We start from the raw sequence: 17,313 nt of genomic DNA on the forward strand, positions 1-17,313 counted from the left end.
GAGCGTATGGTCTCTCTTGTAGCAAACTATTCCAAAATTGTTTTAACCGGAGATCTAAATTTTTGGTTTGATGATCTTAAAGCAGACCCCCAGGCTGCAGAACTTAAGGATTTACTGTTGGATCTGAACTTAACTCAACAGATCCACTTTCCCACTCATGAGCAAGGCCATAGCCTAGACCAAATATGGTCTCAATCTGTCTCTATCCATCTCTTCTATAACTCCCTGTATTTCGTCGGACCATTTCTTTATACATTTTACAGTTATCATTGATAGAAGCACAAGACAGTCTTTCCAGGCAGGTGGAAAAATTAGGAAATGGAAGGGCATTAACACATCGGCTTTTTTGGACAACTTGGCCACTACCCTTCCCCCAATGACTAAAGACAGATGTCATAGAAGAAACCTTTTCACATTGGATCCAACGGGCAGCTGATATCCATGCACCCTATGTAAATTTCCCCCGCTCACGCTCTGACGCACACAAATGGTTCACCCCACAACTGAAGATCTTAAAACTTGAAGTGCGTCAAAAAGAGAGAAGTGGAGGACTAGGTATCTATCACAAGATAGAGCTAATTATTGTCTGGCTCGGAAAACCTACCAAAAATCTATTTTAAAACTGAAAACTGATTATTTCTCAGGAAAAATACTGAACTCACAGAACAAGACAAAAGATTTGTTCAACATTGTGAACGATCTTTGCAATAGTGAAAGAACCACCCCTTCGATCATTCCCACACAGGAGCTTTGCGACTCTCTGAATGTCTTTTTCTTAAATAAAATCATCACTTTAAAGCAGAGTATCTCAAACTCTTTGCCCCCTGTCCCTCTGGATGATGTCTACTACAATCCTTCTATTTTGGAAACTTTTCACCCCATCGATACTAAAGCTTTGCACGATCTCTTTACACGTGTCAAGTCGGGATCACCTGATGACATCTGCCCTCCATATATTTTCCGAGAGGTGGGGTTGGCTTTCCCACATGGCGTTCTCTCGATTGTATTGTATTGTATTGTTTTGGTAAAGCGCAAAACAGCTGCCCCAGCGAAGAGGCGTCCCGGCGCTAGAAAACCACAGACCCTGGCCTGAGAATGGAAGGTGGAGAGGAGGATTAGGGGAGGGGGAATAGATGCGTTTTAATGGCTTTTCGGAAGGCCGGTAGACTGTCTATGGAACGGATGTTTTGTGGCAGATTGTTCCATAGTTTGGCTCCTAGGACCCTAAAGGAGCAGCCGCCCATGCGGCAGAGTTTTATGCGAGGAACGCACAGGAGGTGCTGGTTAGAGGATCGTAGGTTACGTGATGGAGCGTAGGGGGTGAGAAGAGGTCGCAGCAGTGTTGGGTTTCCAGATTTGATGATTTTGAAGGTCATGATGAGAGTTTTGAATTTAATTCTAGAGTCAACAGGTAACCAGTGTAATTTTCGAATTGTAGCTCTGGCCGAGCATCTGCGAGGGAGGCCGACTAAGGCTCTAGCCGCAGAGTTCTGCACGCGTTGTAGTCGTGCTATCTCTCCTTTGTTGGCGCCAAGGAGGAGTACATTGGCGTAGTCCAAACGCGATAGGATGGTAGCTTGAATAATGAGCTGGCGAACCTTGGCGGCAAAGAAGCCAAGTATGTGGCTAAGACTTCTCAGCAGGCCGACACAGGTGCCAGCAACTTTTTTGGTGTGGGTCTGATAGTTAAGAGAGGCATCCATCCATACTCCTAGATTTTTAACTAGGGATTTGGGGGGTGGGATGGTGCCTAAGGAGGATGGCCACCAGTGCTCATTCCAAAGGCTGGTGTTTTTTACCAAGGAGTAGCACTTCTGTTTTACCAGCATTGAGCTGTAAACAGTTGTTTGTCATCCATTGGGCTACTGCGGAGACCGTTTTTGAATCTGGAAGCCGAGATGGAAGGGCCTTCCGTCAGAGTGATGGCCAGCTGTGTGTAGTCGGCGTACGACACTAGTGTCAGGCCCCACTCTTTGGCCACTGTCGCAAGAGGTTGCACATAAAGATTAAAAAGGGAAGGGCTCAATGCCGAGCCCTGCGGAACTCCCTGTGCAATAGGGTGAGGATTAGATAGAAAGGGGGGTGCTGAGACCCGAAAAGATCTGTCCTCTAGGAAAGATCGGAACCACTCCAATGCAAGGCCAGAAACTCCGAATGTCTCCAGACGATTAAGAAGGATGTCGTGGGATACCGTATCAAAGGCCGCGCTGAGGTCAAGAAGAATCAGCGCAGCACTTTGACCGGCATCTAAGATCGTCCGGAGGTGCTCTGTGGTAGCCAGAAGAGCAGACTCAGTGCTATGGCCTGGTCTGAACCCATTTTGTGATGGGTCCAGGATGTTGTTTTGGACCATGTGCTGGGACAGAATACTGTTTGCATGGGCTTCAGCGAGTTTGGACAGCCATGGGAACAGGGAGATAGGTCGGAAATTTTCCTGTTTAGATGGATCTAGGGTGGGTTTCTTGATGATGGGTGAGACCCACGCTTGCTTCCAGGCAGATGGTACACTCGCTGAGGAAAAGGAGAGGTTCAAGATAGAGGTCAGGGAAGGAAGAAAGAAGTTAAGTGAGTTTAAAAATTGAGTCGGGCGCATGGGGTCTGACGGAGAGCCAGTTTTAACTTTTCGGCATAGTTTGGTGAGGCTGTCAATGGAAATTTCTGGGATGTGGGTCAAGATGGTATAATTGGGGGAGGGGATAGGGCTTTTAGTGGGGCTGGGGGAGTGCTGGGGAAAAGATGTATAGATTTTCTGTACTTTATCAACGAAGAATATGGCTAGGTCTTCGCATTGTTGCGCAGAGGAAATACTGGGGGGGGGGGGGGGGATCTACCGCTCTGAAGTTCTTGAACAACTTTAAAAACTTCTTTGGCAGGGGTAGGGCTAGAATTGATTTTATCTGCATAGAAGGTGGTTCGTGCAACGTGAATGGCTTTATGGTACATTTTTTGTTTTAAAAGATAATTGGTTTTATCGTCGTTTTTATATTCCCTTCTCCATAAGCGCTCAGCTCTTTTACAGTCTTTGCGCATGGTTTTGAGGGTATCGTTATACCATGGGTTGGACGGTGAGTTACGTCCTTTCGTCCATTTTGCTGGGATAAGGGCGTCTAATCCTCCCGTAATCCAATCGTGAAACGTGCTTTAGATTACATTGATGTCAAGGTTGGTCCCATGATGGAATTCCCCAAGGGTAGCATGGAGATCACTGATGGATAGTTTGTGCCATGGTCTTTTTAGGCGGCGAGAGGGTATGATTTTGTGCATTGTTTTATTGACCTGAATAGTCAGTTTAATAAGGTAGTGGTCTGTCCATCCCATCGGTAAGGGTGCCTCTGTTTTAATCCCCTCGATGTTTGTAAATACTGGATCTAGGATGTGACCAGCTAGATGCGTTGAAGTAAGAATAAGAGAGTTAAGTTGCAGGGCAGAGAGGTCAGCAAGAAGATTTTTGATGGTGGAGTCACTAAGTAGGTCAAAGTGAAGATTGAGATCGCCTAATATAGTGAAGTTTGCATTCTTTGTCACTAGAGAGTTAGCTGTCTCAAGAAGAGCTTCAATGAATTTTGAAGCAGGTCCAGGTGGGCGATAGATGTAAAGGCCCGACATGGTGAAGTTGGGATTTATAGTGATTTTAAAATGTGCACATTCACAGTCGGGAAGTTCTTCCTTGGTGAATAAGCATGAGAATAGTTTTTTATAGATTATAGCGATACCTCCGCCTCTTCCATCCCTGTTTAGGGTCGACATAAGATAGTCGTCTGGAAGCGTGAGGTTAGGTATGACTGAAGTGCCGTCCCGTAGCCAGGTTTCACAGAGGAAGAGGATGTCAGGGCTTTCATCCAGTATGAGGGTATTGACCTCAAGGTGATGTTTGGTTAGTGACCTGACGTTGAGATGGAGGATCGTAATGGTGGAGCATCGATGCTTAATGAATCCCTTTTGCAAGGCAAAGTGCCGAGCAGCTTTAAGAAAGCTTTGCTCATTCCACTGATTAAAACGTTAGGAGCAGATCCACATGATCCAATAAATTATAGGCCAATATCTTTAACCCTATGCATCAAAAATGTTGGAAGCCCATGACTCCTCGTGTATGTCCAAATTTATTGAAGAATCTGAATACCTGGAACCTAACCAGGCTGGCTTCCGCCCCTGTCATTCGACGGAAGCCATGATCCTAGCTGTCCAAAACACTCTAAGACACAATGCTGACAGAGGCATCCACCAGGCCCTCGTGGTCCTTGGTCTGTCGGCAGCGTTCGACACGGTTGATTATTCCATTCTTATCAACCGTGTCGAACAAGCCGGCCTTAGGGGCCCTGCCTTAAGCTGGATCACTTCTTTCATCACAGGACGTTCGCAATCGGTGAGACTTGGCACTTTCACAGCTTCTAGAACTCCCATTACATGCGGGGTACCTCAAGGTTCATCATTATCACCTCTACTGTTCAATCTTTATCTTCGCCCACTATTACACTCCTTAAGGAACGCCAAAGTTACCATTTACAACTATGCGGATGATCTCCAACTTGTCTTTCCTCTAAATAATAAAGACTCCATGGTGGAATTCCAAAACACCATGACACACATACAGAGGTGGATGAACCTCAATCACTTAAAGCTGAACCCAGGCAAGATAGAATTAATCTTGCCTGGGAAAAGTGATTTAAGTTGGAATCCATTCTTTTGGCCACCTAGTATGGGAGTCCCACCAATGAAATCTTTCTCGGTTAAAAGTTTGGGAGTCACACTCAGTGCTGATCTCTCCTTGAAAGGACAAGTTGGCACAGTGGTCTCCGCTAGTTTTTTTCAACTTAGGAAAATAAAAAAAATAGCCCAGTTCCTGACACTACCTGCACTCATTCAGGTTATTATTGCCCTTGTTCTGTCCCGCCTGGACTTTTCAAACAGTCTTTACCTCGGACTTCCAGCGGGCCTGTTAAAAAGACTCCAACTTGTTCAGAATCAAGCTGCCAGGCTTATTCTGCAACAACCAAAATGGCAGTCTATCAGACCAGGCCTGAAACAACTTCATTGGCTGCCTGTGAAGCAGCGGATTGCTTTTAAAACAGGATGTATTATTTTTAAAACCCTACAAAACAGGTCCCAAATTCATAAAAAAACCTTGTCTCTAGATACAATCCTTCTTTGAATCCTCGTTCTGCCCACAAAGCTTTATTGGTTGTTCCGACCTTTAAGAAAAAAACGTCTTGGCGGCTGCTGTTTTGACCATCTTGCAGCCACCTTTTGGAACTCTCTACCACTTCCTTTGAGAATGAGTCCAGACCTTCTTACCTTTAGACATTCTCTTAAAACATGGCTTTTTTTATCAGGCTTACCTCTGAGTATTTTGCGTGTTATGTTCCTTCCGATAGCGCCATGAAGCCTACGGGCGTACATGCGCTTAATAAGTAAACTATTAACATAACATAACAATACATAACCTGTAGCAAAGTGAGTGTCTATAAAGCAGGTCAGCCCAACAAAGCAAATGTTGGCTCCTCCTGGCAGCACAATAGTACAATAGTCCCTGGCAATGTGCAAAATGTAGAGCTAGCAGAGTGTCTGGTTACAAGTCCCTCGCAGTGTCTAAAAGCATGGGGTCTAAGACCCTTTACTTATACTCATAATGTATTTGACCTGGAGGGAACTTCGATTCAAACTTTAGAAGTGCTGAACACCACCATTCAATCCCCAGCCCTGGCTCCAGACACACTACAGAGGAGCAGAGACAGCGTTGTGAAAGGCAGGCACAGCCCTATTCAGGAGCAGGTGACAACTCCTCCCACCACTCTAGCCCAGGAAGACCTATTAGGATATGCGGGGGAACACCTCAGCTCCCTTTGTGATGGTCTAGGGTGAATGCACAAATCAGGCCCCTGTCAGTCTAAACCAGGCATTGATTGGAGTCAGGCTGCAAAACACAAAGTCATATGCATAGAAATGTCTAGTTCTAAAAGTAAAATTTCTAAAACAGTAATAAAAAAATCTACATTCACAAATAAGCAGGATTTATCACAACTATTCCAAACATATCAAATCTTTTCATATCAGAAATTACCACTGAACACACATATCAGGGAATTCCCAATGCATACCTATGAAAGAAGAGCCTTACAGCAGTGAGAAACCAAATAGGCTGTTTGTCACTACCAGGACATGCCACACAACAGGTGCCTTACCAGTCCTACTTTTTACCTACAAAGCACCCTGCCCATAGAGCTACCTAGGGTCTACCATAGGGGGTGACCTATATGTAGTAAATGGAGAGTTCCAGACATTGCAAGGAACTTTAAATAGCAAGTCACTGTGGCAGTAAACTGCACACGGAGGCCCTGCAGTGGCAGAGGCCCGATACAGGTTTGAAAGGCTACTTCTGTGAGTGGCTCAAGCAGCGCTGCAGGCACACTACAATTTACAGGCCCTGGGTATATGGGATAACGTTGTACAAGGGACTTACAGGTAAATTAAATATGCCAAACCGGTGTAGACCAATCATACTAAGTGTACAGGAGTAAGCACATGCACTTTAGCACTGATCAGCAGTGGTAAAGTGCCAACATCCTAAAGCCAACAAAAACAGGCCAGACAAACTATAGGAGGAAGGCAAACAAATGTGGGATAACCCTGCAAAAAGGGGCAGGTCCAACAATTACACTATGATCAGTCATGGTAAAATCCTCCAACATGGGAGTCCTGCAATTTCTCATTTCATCTGCACCCATCGCCTTAACTGACCCATTCTACTTTTCCTCTGCCACACTGAGATTTTCCACCTTGATGTTTAACCACTGGGTCCTTCTCAACTAATCCGTGCAAATGGAATCTTATATAACTAAATGGCATACAGTGCCCAACATCAATTGGTAAACAAACAAAATCTGCTCTCATCCTATTCAATAGACTAATCAACTCATTGCTACTTATCAGGCTTGGCTACTGCAATACTTTACTACTGGTCAAACTAAATATTCCCCGCACCTCTTTACAATGCCTTAAACCTGGCAGCCAGAACTTTGTATAATCTATCTAGACATACTCTCACCCTGTCAAATCATCACCACGCTAGTTGGCTCTCTGCCCAATTCAGGGCCACATACTATTATTAATAGTTTTAGGGAGAGATTTAATTGGCTCCTATTTCCCTGGAATCTTGCTACACATCCACCAAGAATTTATGATCTACTAACAAAAACCCTCTTATCACACTCAAACCACCCTGTGCCACCTCGAAGTTCTGGAAATGTACACTGTATGCCCAAGGCCACTGTAACTCTCTAACATCAGTCATTTGACCACCCTCAACTCTCCTCCAGTTCAAAATGATAACCAGCTGTTATCACCTACAATTCAAGGGCATGATTAACCTCTGCCCTCTCCTTAAACTGATGTGAAAATTAAAGTGATATAGGTCTGTCTTCACCTGTGATAAATTCACCAGTGATAGCAGGCACAATTAATCAATGTGTCACTGTTGCACTATGAAGCTAATTAACCATCTCACCCTTACACCTTTTGTAAAATATTTTCTATACAAAAACGTTGCTGTCAAGCACATAAAATCTGTACAGAAGGTTCCTTTTCTACCCCTCTGCACCATTCATGCACCCGAGCGAACTTGCTGCGCAAAGTAAACACCAGAGTAAAGACCCCTCTTACACAGTATCAACCTTAAATTCTGCATCACACCACTGACCTAGCTTGCTCGAACTTTGCAGCTTGACAACACCCTCTACTTTTTCGAGCAAACGTACCCACTTGTACTTCCTGCAGCCTTCACCTCTTACCTCCTGTGTACTATTCTTCCTAGCTTCCTTACTCACCCTGATCAAACTTACCATACTTCACTATGACCCTCAACCAAATGTAGGTCTTGCCTACTCCACCTATAGCCTCCTGTCCACATTTAGGATGCAGTATAGTTATCTTAGTGTAGTGCTCCATTGCTTTCTAGCAAGGCTCATACTCTATAAATCACTTACAAACATACATAGATAGATATGCATACTTAGAAAAGATGAAATGAAAAGCAGAGAAGCACCAGACACTTTTGATCCTACAGGTCTGGTTAGAGAAAATTTTAGAAATTAGTAAAATTAAGAAAATGAGCAATGTTTTCACTCTTAAATCTAAATACATTTAAAGAACCACATTGAGTCTTTATTAATAAAAAGAACCTGTGAATCTAGGTATCACTTTATGCATCTGCATCTGAATTTACCTATAAGTGAATGAATGAATTGAGTTTGTAAAGCATGCAATACCCAAGGGTGTCTTAGCACTGGGTGGAACAAGACGAAAAGAGGGAGCATCAACCCGGGAGATGAGTCACTAGAGCTAAGTCGGCGGAAACAGCCAGATCTTCAGCTGCTTTCTGAACAGCTGCAGGCTGTGTTGGGAGCAGAGAGCCAGAGGGAGGGAATTCCATAACTTTCCCCACTGAAATGTCAGAGTCCTCCGCCCCACTTTAATCGCTTACTTCTTGGAAAATTAACCTTATGTTCTGTGCTAGATCCCAACGTTCTACTTGGAGTATACCATGTAAATAGCTCCTGAAAGTAGAGGGGGCCGGTTCCCTGTAACACCTTATACATTAGGCACAAAGCTTTGAACGAAATTCTCCTCTCCACAGCGAGCCAGCGTAGGCAATGTAGTAGATGCTACACAGCTTTGAACAGTGTGCTGGCCACCGCATTTTGGAGAGACTGCAGTTTTTTTATCGAATATTTCGGAATGCCTAGATAGTGTGTATTACAGTAATCTAGCTTCGACCCAACTAGGGCCAACATTACAGTCATTACAGAAGTTCAGCTGGAATAAACTGAAGGGTTTGTTTTCAGAATCCGTAGCAAATAGTAGCCCCCGGAGATCACTGCATTGATCTGAGCACTTGAAACATAGCTTGGTATCAAAGACGACTCCCAGATTTTTAGCATTCAGAACTGGTTTCGGTAGATCCCCTAACGCCTGGGCCATGACGACGCACTTCAAAAAGAGGTTTCATTCCCAAATAGCAATTTCTTCATCTACCCAGAATTTAGATTTAGGCACTTTTCCTCCATCCAGCCTGCAACTGCGGACATGCATCTGCGAAAGTTGTAAGCGTCCTCCTCAACCTGGGATGTTAGACACCACAATATGTGTGTTGTCAGCGTAAGAGAGAACGGAATGGCCAAAGCTCACGAGAAGCTGAACCAGAGGGGTAACAAACCTTAAAAAGTATTGGACTGAGTATCGATTCCTGTGGGACCCCACATGGGAGAGAGAAGGGGCTGGATTTAACCCCTCCCAACTCAAGCCACTGTTGCCTATTTTCTAGAAAGGAGTTCAGCAACGATAGTGCCATGCTCCTAAAGCCAAAGCATGCAAGCGTTTTCTCAGGAGCACATGGTGGACCGTGTCAAAGGCGGCAGAGAGATCAAGTAGAATTAATGCCGCTCTGCGGCCCTTGTCCACTGTCCCTCCAATTTCCTCCACCGCCGCCACCAGTGCAGACTCGGTGAAATGTTGGGCTCGGAAACCATCCTGAGCAGGGTCCAGCAATCGATGGGCATCCAGAAAGATCTGTAGTTCTGCGCTGCGTTCATGGCCTTCTCCAAGAACTTAGCCGGGAACAGGAGATAGGTCTGTAACTGTCCACTGACCTAGGGTCGAGAGAGGGCATTATGACAAGAGGGAGAATAGAGGGCCCTTCTTCCAGATGTCATGATATAGCCCAGATCTCAGAACTAGGTTCAGAAGGTCATAATTACGCTATAAAAATCAGTTAGCCAACCTAAACAATACTTGAAACTTACAAATATTACTGTATCCATTAGTTATCCTTTCTTTAGTTTCTTACCTTATCAAAAGGGGGATAATAAATAGAGGATCTGGAATATTCCTGAAATTGGAGATACAATGATGTTGCATTTTCTGTGTAAGGATTTGTCTGTAGGGTTCCCATCGGATTTAACATATCTTCAAGTTCATCTGAAACACAAAGTTCCAAACAATCTTGAGAACAGAAAAGGTAAGAACATACCAAATTTTCTTTTTAAAAAAATGCTAAAAAAGTCAATACATTTAATTACAAATATAATTTGAAGAAATTAACATATGCAAATTACATAAAAAAAAGTACTGGAGGCTATACATGGATTAAACATTCGATCATTTTTAAAACTGTTCAACAAAGTTGCAAATAGAAAGGATTACATTCAGCAGAAGAAAAATCCCACAACATCAACATATGTGTACTCCTGATAGTAGCACCGGATTCGTCAATAGTTATTACTGCATAGAAGTGAGACATATTCAAATAAAAAGAAATTCTCCACATTAAAGCTCCAGAACAATGGTGTTGAATACTTTGAGTTATCGCTCAATCAGGTTTGGCCATAAATTTACAAAAATTTAGTATGTGCAGCTTCAGGTGTACCTGAGGTTCAAGAACACAGGTCTATTGTTCAGAAGAGTGCACAAGAATCAAGAAAGTGAGACCAATATATGTAAATTTATCTATGATCAATATTCTTTAACCTTTTTTGGGGGGGGTCAATGGATAGGGTGTATGGCACGAACAGATACCAACAATCAACAGAGTATGCTTTTCAGAAACTAGCCTGTTTAAGAGGGTCAATATAGAAACACAAAATGCTGCAAGTAGATTTTGTTAATGTTGGAAGGTGGTTTATTAGTAGTGGTAAGTAGGTACCTACCACTAGTAATAAGGTCACAATAGGAAGTCCAGTCAAGGTCTCAATGAATTATTTCTTGCTCAACCCTTGGTAGCTGACTGAGCATGCAGGCTTAACTTAGGAGACCGATGTGTGAAGCATTTAAAAACACCAATACATTAAATAAGATGTAACAATAATAATTCAACACCAATTTATAAACATAGGTTATATTTTTATGAGTAAAATGACACCAAAAAGAACGAAATCCAATGTAGAGAACCAGTGATATGAATGTTTAAAGATTGCAAGTAAAGTTAGCACTTAGAAGCAAATATATTAATGTTAAGCGGTCTGTAAAGCGCATGTTTACCCAGAGATGTACTGGTACTAGCTCCATGAAATGTCTAGGGTACTACAGATGAGAGCGAAAAAAGGGGGCCTAGATGTCAAACAGCCAAGCTTTCAGCTCTTTCCGGAAGCTGAGTAAATTGGGAGCAGAGCGTATGAAGTAAGGCAGCTCGTTCCAAGCATTGGCAGTACAAATAAAGCTTCTCCCAACCCAGTTAGATTTCTTAAATTTGGAGACTACTAGGGTTTTGGCACCCAAGGAACGAAATATTCTATTGAGTACATACCAGGCGAACTTTTATCTAAGGTGAGCGGGACCAGTATTATGTAATGCCTTGAAGGCAGTGCACAGAGCATTGAATTTTATCCTGTTCCAGACAAGTAGCCAATGAAGCTTTTGGATTACTGCTCTTACTGGACTAAATTTAGGAGTACCGGACAGAAGTCTAGCAGCAGCATTTTTAAGCACTTGCAACTTATTGAGATGTTATTGTTGCATGTTAAGAAACAGTCCATTAAAGTAATCCAGCCTTGACAAGATGAGAGCTCAAAGAGTTAAAAAAAACTAAAAATAAGGTTCCACTGGACCAGGACAAAGTCAAGAGTCCAGGCCGCCTGCAATGTAGAACTTATACACTTACTTCCCCAAGATGCAGGAAAGTGGTCCAAAGAACCAGCCAAGGGATCGGAAGCTCTGGTTTGCCTCTTGGGGTTTGGGAATATAACTACCACAATGCACCTGTTCAATCCAAGTAAAATCCAGGTGAAGCTTGTCAGCTAAAGTTGTCCTCATTGTTGATGTTGCAGGTAGCACTTCCTTTTCCTTTTAGTTGCACCGATTAAAGTTGCTTGGTAGGTAATTTTTTCTTATAACTTATGGCAATTCACTTGTGATTTAAGTTTATGGTATTGAGGGGTGCATACACATATATACACATATATATATATATATATATATGTGTCACGGGTGTCTGCTTAGGATCCTAGTGAAGAGGAACTGTATTTATATCGTTTTTAGCATTTTTAATTTGTGCACATTACGTAAGGGTTTCTTGATATATAAAATAAATGATTTCGATGCCATTTACCTCGAGATGAGTAATTTCATGACGTTAACTGTTTTTCAGGTTTTGTGTGCATGGAAATTTAGAATGCTATCCCCGATGATATATAAAAATGTAAATTTAGTTATTTGCTTGTTTTAGGTATGGATTGTTTTTACCCTCTTAGTCCTGATGAGGCCTGCTTGTTGAAGACACCATTACAAACATAAAATATTTTTGATCCAGACAGAAAATAAGAATTTATAAGGAGTGCTAGAGAGAGGGAGGTTAAAAACTGTTAACCTTATACACTCCTTTCTATTTACCGGTACCGTGAATGTCTGCGTACATGGGAGTTCCCCGCAGGGACGGCGTAGCTCTCTAGAGCTGTGTGTACAAGAGAAACAGTATTGCTCGCATTGAGGTTTCTGTGAACCAACGCCCTAACTGTTGCCAGACAAAGCGCTACAGAAGTAGCTTGTGAAAAACTTTTGTTACCGTACACAAGAGGGAGGAGGAAGCCAACGCGAGGCCGCAGAGGAGGTGAGAGGCGCGGCCCCGGGACTGCGAGGAACAGCGTCAAATCCATCAGCTGTTTCCTCTTCCCGCGTGAGCCGCGCCCCCTCCCAGTGCCCGCCCCCATCAGGTGCCTATAACCTCTCGCGGCCCCCGCTTCGCGGGAGCCGCTCGCATTGAGGTTTCTGTGAACCAACGCCCTAACTGTTGCCAGACAAAGCGCTACAGGAGTAGCTTGTGAAAAACTTTTGTTACCGTCCACAAGAGGGAGGAGGAAGCCAACGCGAGGCCGCAGAGGAGGTGAGAGGCACGGCCCCGGGACTGCGAGGAACAGCGTCAAATCCATCAGCTGTTTCCTCTTCCCGCGTGAGCCGCGCCCCCTCCCAGTGCCCGCCCCCATCAGGTGCCTATAACCTCTCGCGGCCCCCGCTTCGCGGGTGCCGCTCGCATTGAGGTTTCTGTGAACCAACGCCCTAACTGTTGCCAGACAAAGCGCTACAGGAGTAGCTTGTGAAAAACTTTTGTTACCGTCCACAAGAGGGAGGAGGAAGCCAACGCGAGGCCGCAGAGTAGGTGAGAGGCGCGGCCCCGGGACTGCGAGGAACAGCGTCAAATCCATCAGCTGTTTCCTCTTCCCGCGTGAGCCGCGCCCCCTTCCAGTGCCCGCCCCCATCAGGTGCCTATAACCTCTCGCGGCCCCCGCTTCGCGGGAGCCGCTCGCATTGAGGTTTCTGTGAACCAACGCCCTAACTGTTGCCAGACAAAGCGCTACAGGAGTAGCTTGTGAAAAACTTTTGTTACCGTCCACAAGAGGGAGGAGGAAGCCAACGCGAGGCCGCAGAGGAGGTGAGAGGCGCGGCCCCGGGACTGCGAGGAACAGCGTCAAATCCATCAGCTGTTTCCTCTTCCCGCGTGAGCCGCGCCCCCTCCCAGTGCCCGCCCCCATCAGGTGCCTATAACCTCTCGCGGCCCCCGCTTCGCGGGAGCCGCTCGCATTGAGGTTTCTGTGAACCAACGCCCTAACTGTTGCCAGACAAAGCGCTACAGGAGTAGCTTGTGAAAAACTTTTGTTACCGTCCACAAGAGGGAGGAGGAAGCCAACGCGAGGCCGCAGAGGAGGTGAGAGGCGCGGCCCCGGGACTGCGAGGAACAGCGTCAAATCCATCAGCTGTTTCCTCTTCCCGCGTGAGCCGCGCCCCCTCCCAGTGCCACGCCCCCTACTTACCTTCAGTGATTTAAGCAAGCCCCTCAACGCGCAACGCGGGACGCGCGCGGGTCGCAGCCCGGGGCGAAGCCCGGGCCAAGGGCGGGCCCGTTGTTGCCCGTTAGTGACCGGCAGAGACCGGACCGGGCCACCCCCTTTTCAACTTTGAAATTACACCCATTAGGCATCATTATGCCAGCAAAAACTAGGAGTTCTTCAAAGACCAAATCTAAACACGCACAAGAGGTCGCTCAAATCACGGGTCCCATTGATCTATTTATAACACGGACCCATGAGGCAATAAACCAGAGCATCGCCCTGATGGAGAAAAGAGTGTCATTAGACCTCATGAATGCAAACGCAAAACGTTCCTCCTTGGGCGCCATAGCAAATGCTACTTCTCCAATTTATCTTAATTCACAGAACTGTTCCCTTCCTGTGACTCTGTCAGTTCCTGATATAAACACTGTGCCATCAGTAGTGGATTTGTCCGTGACACAATCAGAGTCAGACCCCTCGCAATCCACCGACGACCTGGAAGCAACTCCAGATCTGGAGATTTGCCAAACCCAGGGGGAAACAAGTGCAAGCATGAACCTCTACACCCAAGGAGTAAGGGAAGGAGCCATCCCTAAACAAAGTAACATAATACCACCTGGAAATATTGTTATCACTGCCCCTAGTCTAGATCATGTTTCAACTCATGTCCACCCCACAACCCAACTAAACGCACTGCCTCTCCCCGTAACTAATCTACCAGTCTTGAAAACCTCAACTGAGGCTTCTGAAAATTCCTGCAGAACATGTAAAGTCACCGCGCAAGTTCTAACGACAATAAAAGACCTCTTTTTCCAGCACTTAAAACCCATCCAACTCAGTATTAGAAATGTAGAAGCTCAGTTGAACATAATTTCTGCAACACTCCTTGATACTAATACGCGCATAGAAGTAAAGGGTCAGCGGAATCCACCTCAGCCACCCAAAACGCAAATCCAAGCGCAACCACGTAAAACAGCAAACTGTCCAAATCCAATTACTATATCACGAAAAAGCCATCATCAAAACACCGCAAATCAAAACCCGCCACCCCAAACGCCCAAACCACAACGGAGTAATATCTCGGTTGCATCAAATCATCAACCGAAAAACACAGACTCAGCTATCCTAGAGACCCCAGGATCAGCGACAAACAATAATACAAACAAGGCCCGTTCTGGTACAGTGCCAGCTTCCCTCCCATTAAAACCAACGGCCTCCCAGCTGTCTCCGAGGAATATCATGAAAAAATTACCAGCACCCAGACGTCCAGCCCATTTGCCCCCAGGAGCTACCCCCTATACAATAGTTCTCACAGGCGTACCTGAGAAAACCGATGACACTCCTGAAACTGCATGGTCACTTAAGAACAAGGTCATGCAGTGGCTAAGTATCAACAGGCCCTTAGAGTCCCACATTTCGGGAGGAATTTCTACAGTCCGCAGGGTAGCCTGGGTAGGCAAAACCACGAAAACAATCCGCGGAGACTGCATCATAGTAACATGCAGAGATCCCTCCGCAGTGGATTATATTTGCTCCTGGCCATCTCTTGAAAAAAAGGGAGGGATTGACGCCCGTCATCTCTCGTTCTTCTACCCCCCAGCGAGGCAGCATCGTAACATCCCGCCTTGGTCATGGCACCAAACTTCCAGGGACCCATGGAACCAAGAGCCATGGGATCACTCGGAGTACACCCATGAACATGGCGACAGAAACGGGCCAAGAGATCGGCCGAGGCAATACTGGCAAGAAAGATCTTATCGACCTTATGAAGGCTGGCAGGGCCTTCCGACTCAAAATCGCTTTGACTGTTTGGAGATGGTCGATTGACCACCCCGGGAGGGATCCAGCCACGCGAAACCCCACTCCTCAACTCAACCAGTAAACCTAGTACAATACCCGGCATCTCCAGAATTTCACCCTGAATATAATAACAATCCTATACAGAAAACACTAACCATTAGCAAGAACGCTCGGAAAAAAGTCGCCCAAGTAAACCCTCCATTAGATGGCGAAACCATTTCCGGTTTGCGTCATCAGCCAACAGTAGCATCTAGGGCCCCAGCCGAATCCCATCAGGCTATTCAACGAGAATTATTAGAAACTACGCCTGCAAATACTCTGCCAAATACTTTGTTAACCGTATCAAGCACTCCAACGGTTATCACGAAACTGGGCGTTTCAACTGTATATTGGAACATCGCAGGTTTGACTTCAAAAATAACATCATCTTCGTGGCTCGACACAGCAAAGCAACACCATATCCTGTGTCTGCAAGAAACCTGGTGCACAACTCCATCACATCTTGCAGGTTACAAAACCATCTTTACCCAGGCAGTACCCGGAAATATGGGCAGACCAAAAGGGGGGCTCGCAACTTACATCGCCAATACCCTCCCACTTAGAGTGAAATTGCTAAAGGAGTCATCCACTTTCCAAATTATCCAAATTACGCAGGTCACGCAGACAGTAGCATCTACAGTCAGTAAATTCATACTCATAAACTACTACAATAATTTAGGCTCCTTGGAATGTTGGTCTAATTTAGCTGAGATTGTCGCATTTCTAATCTCCTTACAACAAGACAATAAAACTTCCCCTACTTACTATATCTGGGGCGGTGATTTTAATTCTCCTATGTGCACAAACTACAAAAACGGTAATTGCGGTCTCCAGAACGAACTCGGCAACCCCATTCCTCACTTTGCACATTCGCTATGCGGAAATAAACTCAACGAAATCCTCTTCTCTCTAGATTTGGACTTCGTAAATGAACTAGTCGATCCGCAGTGTGACTACCTGCCCACCTTCCATGGGCGAGGCTGTGCTACAACCATCGACTATATAATAGCCTCAAACTCATTAAAAGGTCAACTAACGAATTATGAAACTGGGACTAACCCAATAAGTGATCATTACCCGCTTAGCGTGACAATCAACATGTTGCAAGCAGGAGTGTACTCTGTTAAGCCTAGCTCCCTTGAACAACACCTAGTGTCCATGAAGAAACTGAATGGGTACACAATCAAATGGGCAAAGATCGACCCCGCAGAGATGACACAGAGGATCAGGGGAAAAACCCACCACTGGCTATCCAAATGTATGTCTCCAGAAGAGCCGCCAGAAACGATTGTCAGATGCTTCCAAAACATCCAAGATACAATAAGGGACGAGCTATTTGTCAACTTAAAAAACAAGACTCAGCTCCCGACCACGAGGTGGTTCGATTCCACCTGCCGAAAGGCACTTACAGCCCTAAAAGAAGCCTTGCGCAAGCCCATGAGAGACTCGGATGAAATCTCTCAATTGAGGAAAAACTATAATTCTGCTCGGAAAGACCGGAAAAAGCAGATCAAACGAGACCTTTGGCTGCGCTTACATGATAGTGCCCAAAGGAAAGACAGCACTACATTCTGGGAAGTCGTAAGATCACCATTCATGGCCAATAGTACTGATCCCGACCATTTCGATGTGGCAATAACGGAGGCCGAATGGGTCCTCCATTTTT

General features: G+C 45.2%; 1 protein-coding gene across 7 annotated transcripts in view; it reads right to left on the minus strand.

Annotated features, from left to right (window-relative positions):
• The window catches only part of PIK3CB (phosphatidylinositol-4,5-bisphosphate 3-kinase catalytic subunit beta), a 999,444-nt gene that overhangs the window by 310,205 nt on the left and 671,926 nt on the right, over positions 1–17,313 (minus strand). For all 7 annotated transcript variants that reach the window (XM_078666107.1, XM_078666113.1, XM_078666108.1 and 4 more), the window contains one exon: positions 9,839–9,969. In XM_078666107.1, the coding sequence (XP_078522233.1) occupies positions 9,839–9,969 (131 nt within the window). The remainder of the gene's footprint in view (positions 1–9,838; positions 9,970–17,313) is intronic.

Source organism: Lissotriton helveticus, chromosome 11 (assembly GCF_964261635.1).
Source record: "Lissotriton helveticus chromosome 11, aLisHel1.1, whole genome shotgun sequence".
NCBI classification, from domain to species: Eukaryota; Metazoa; Chordata; class Amphibia; order Caudata; family Salamandridae; genus Lissotriton; species Lissotriton helveticus.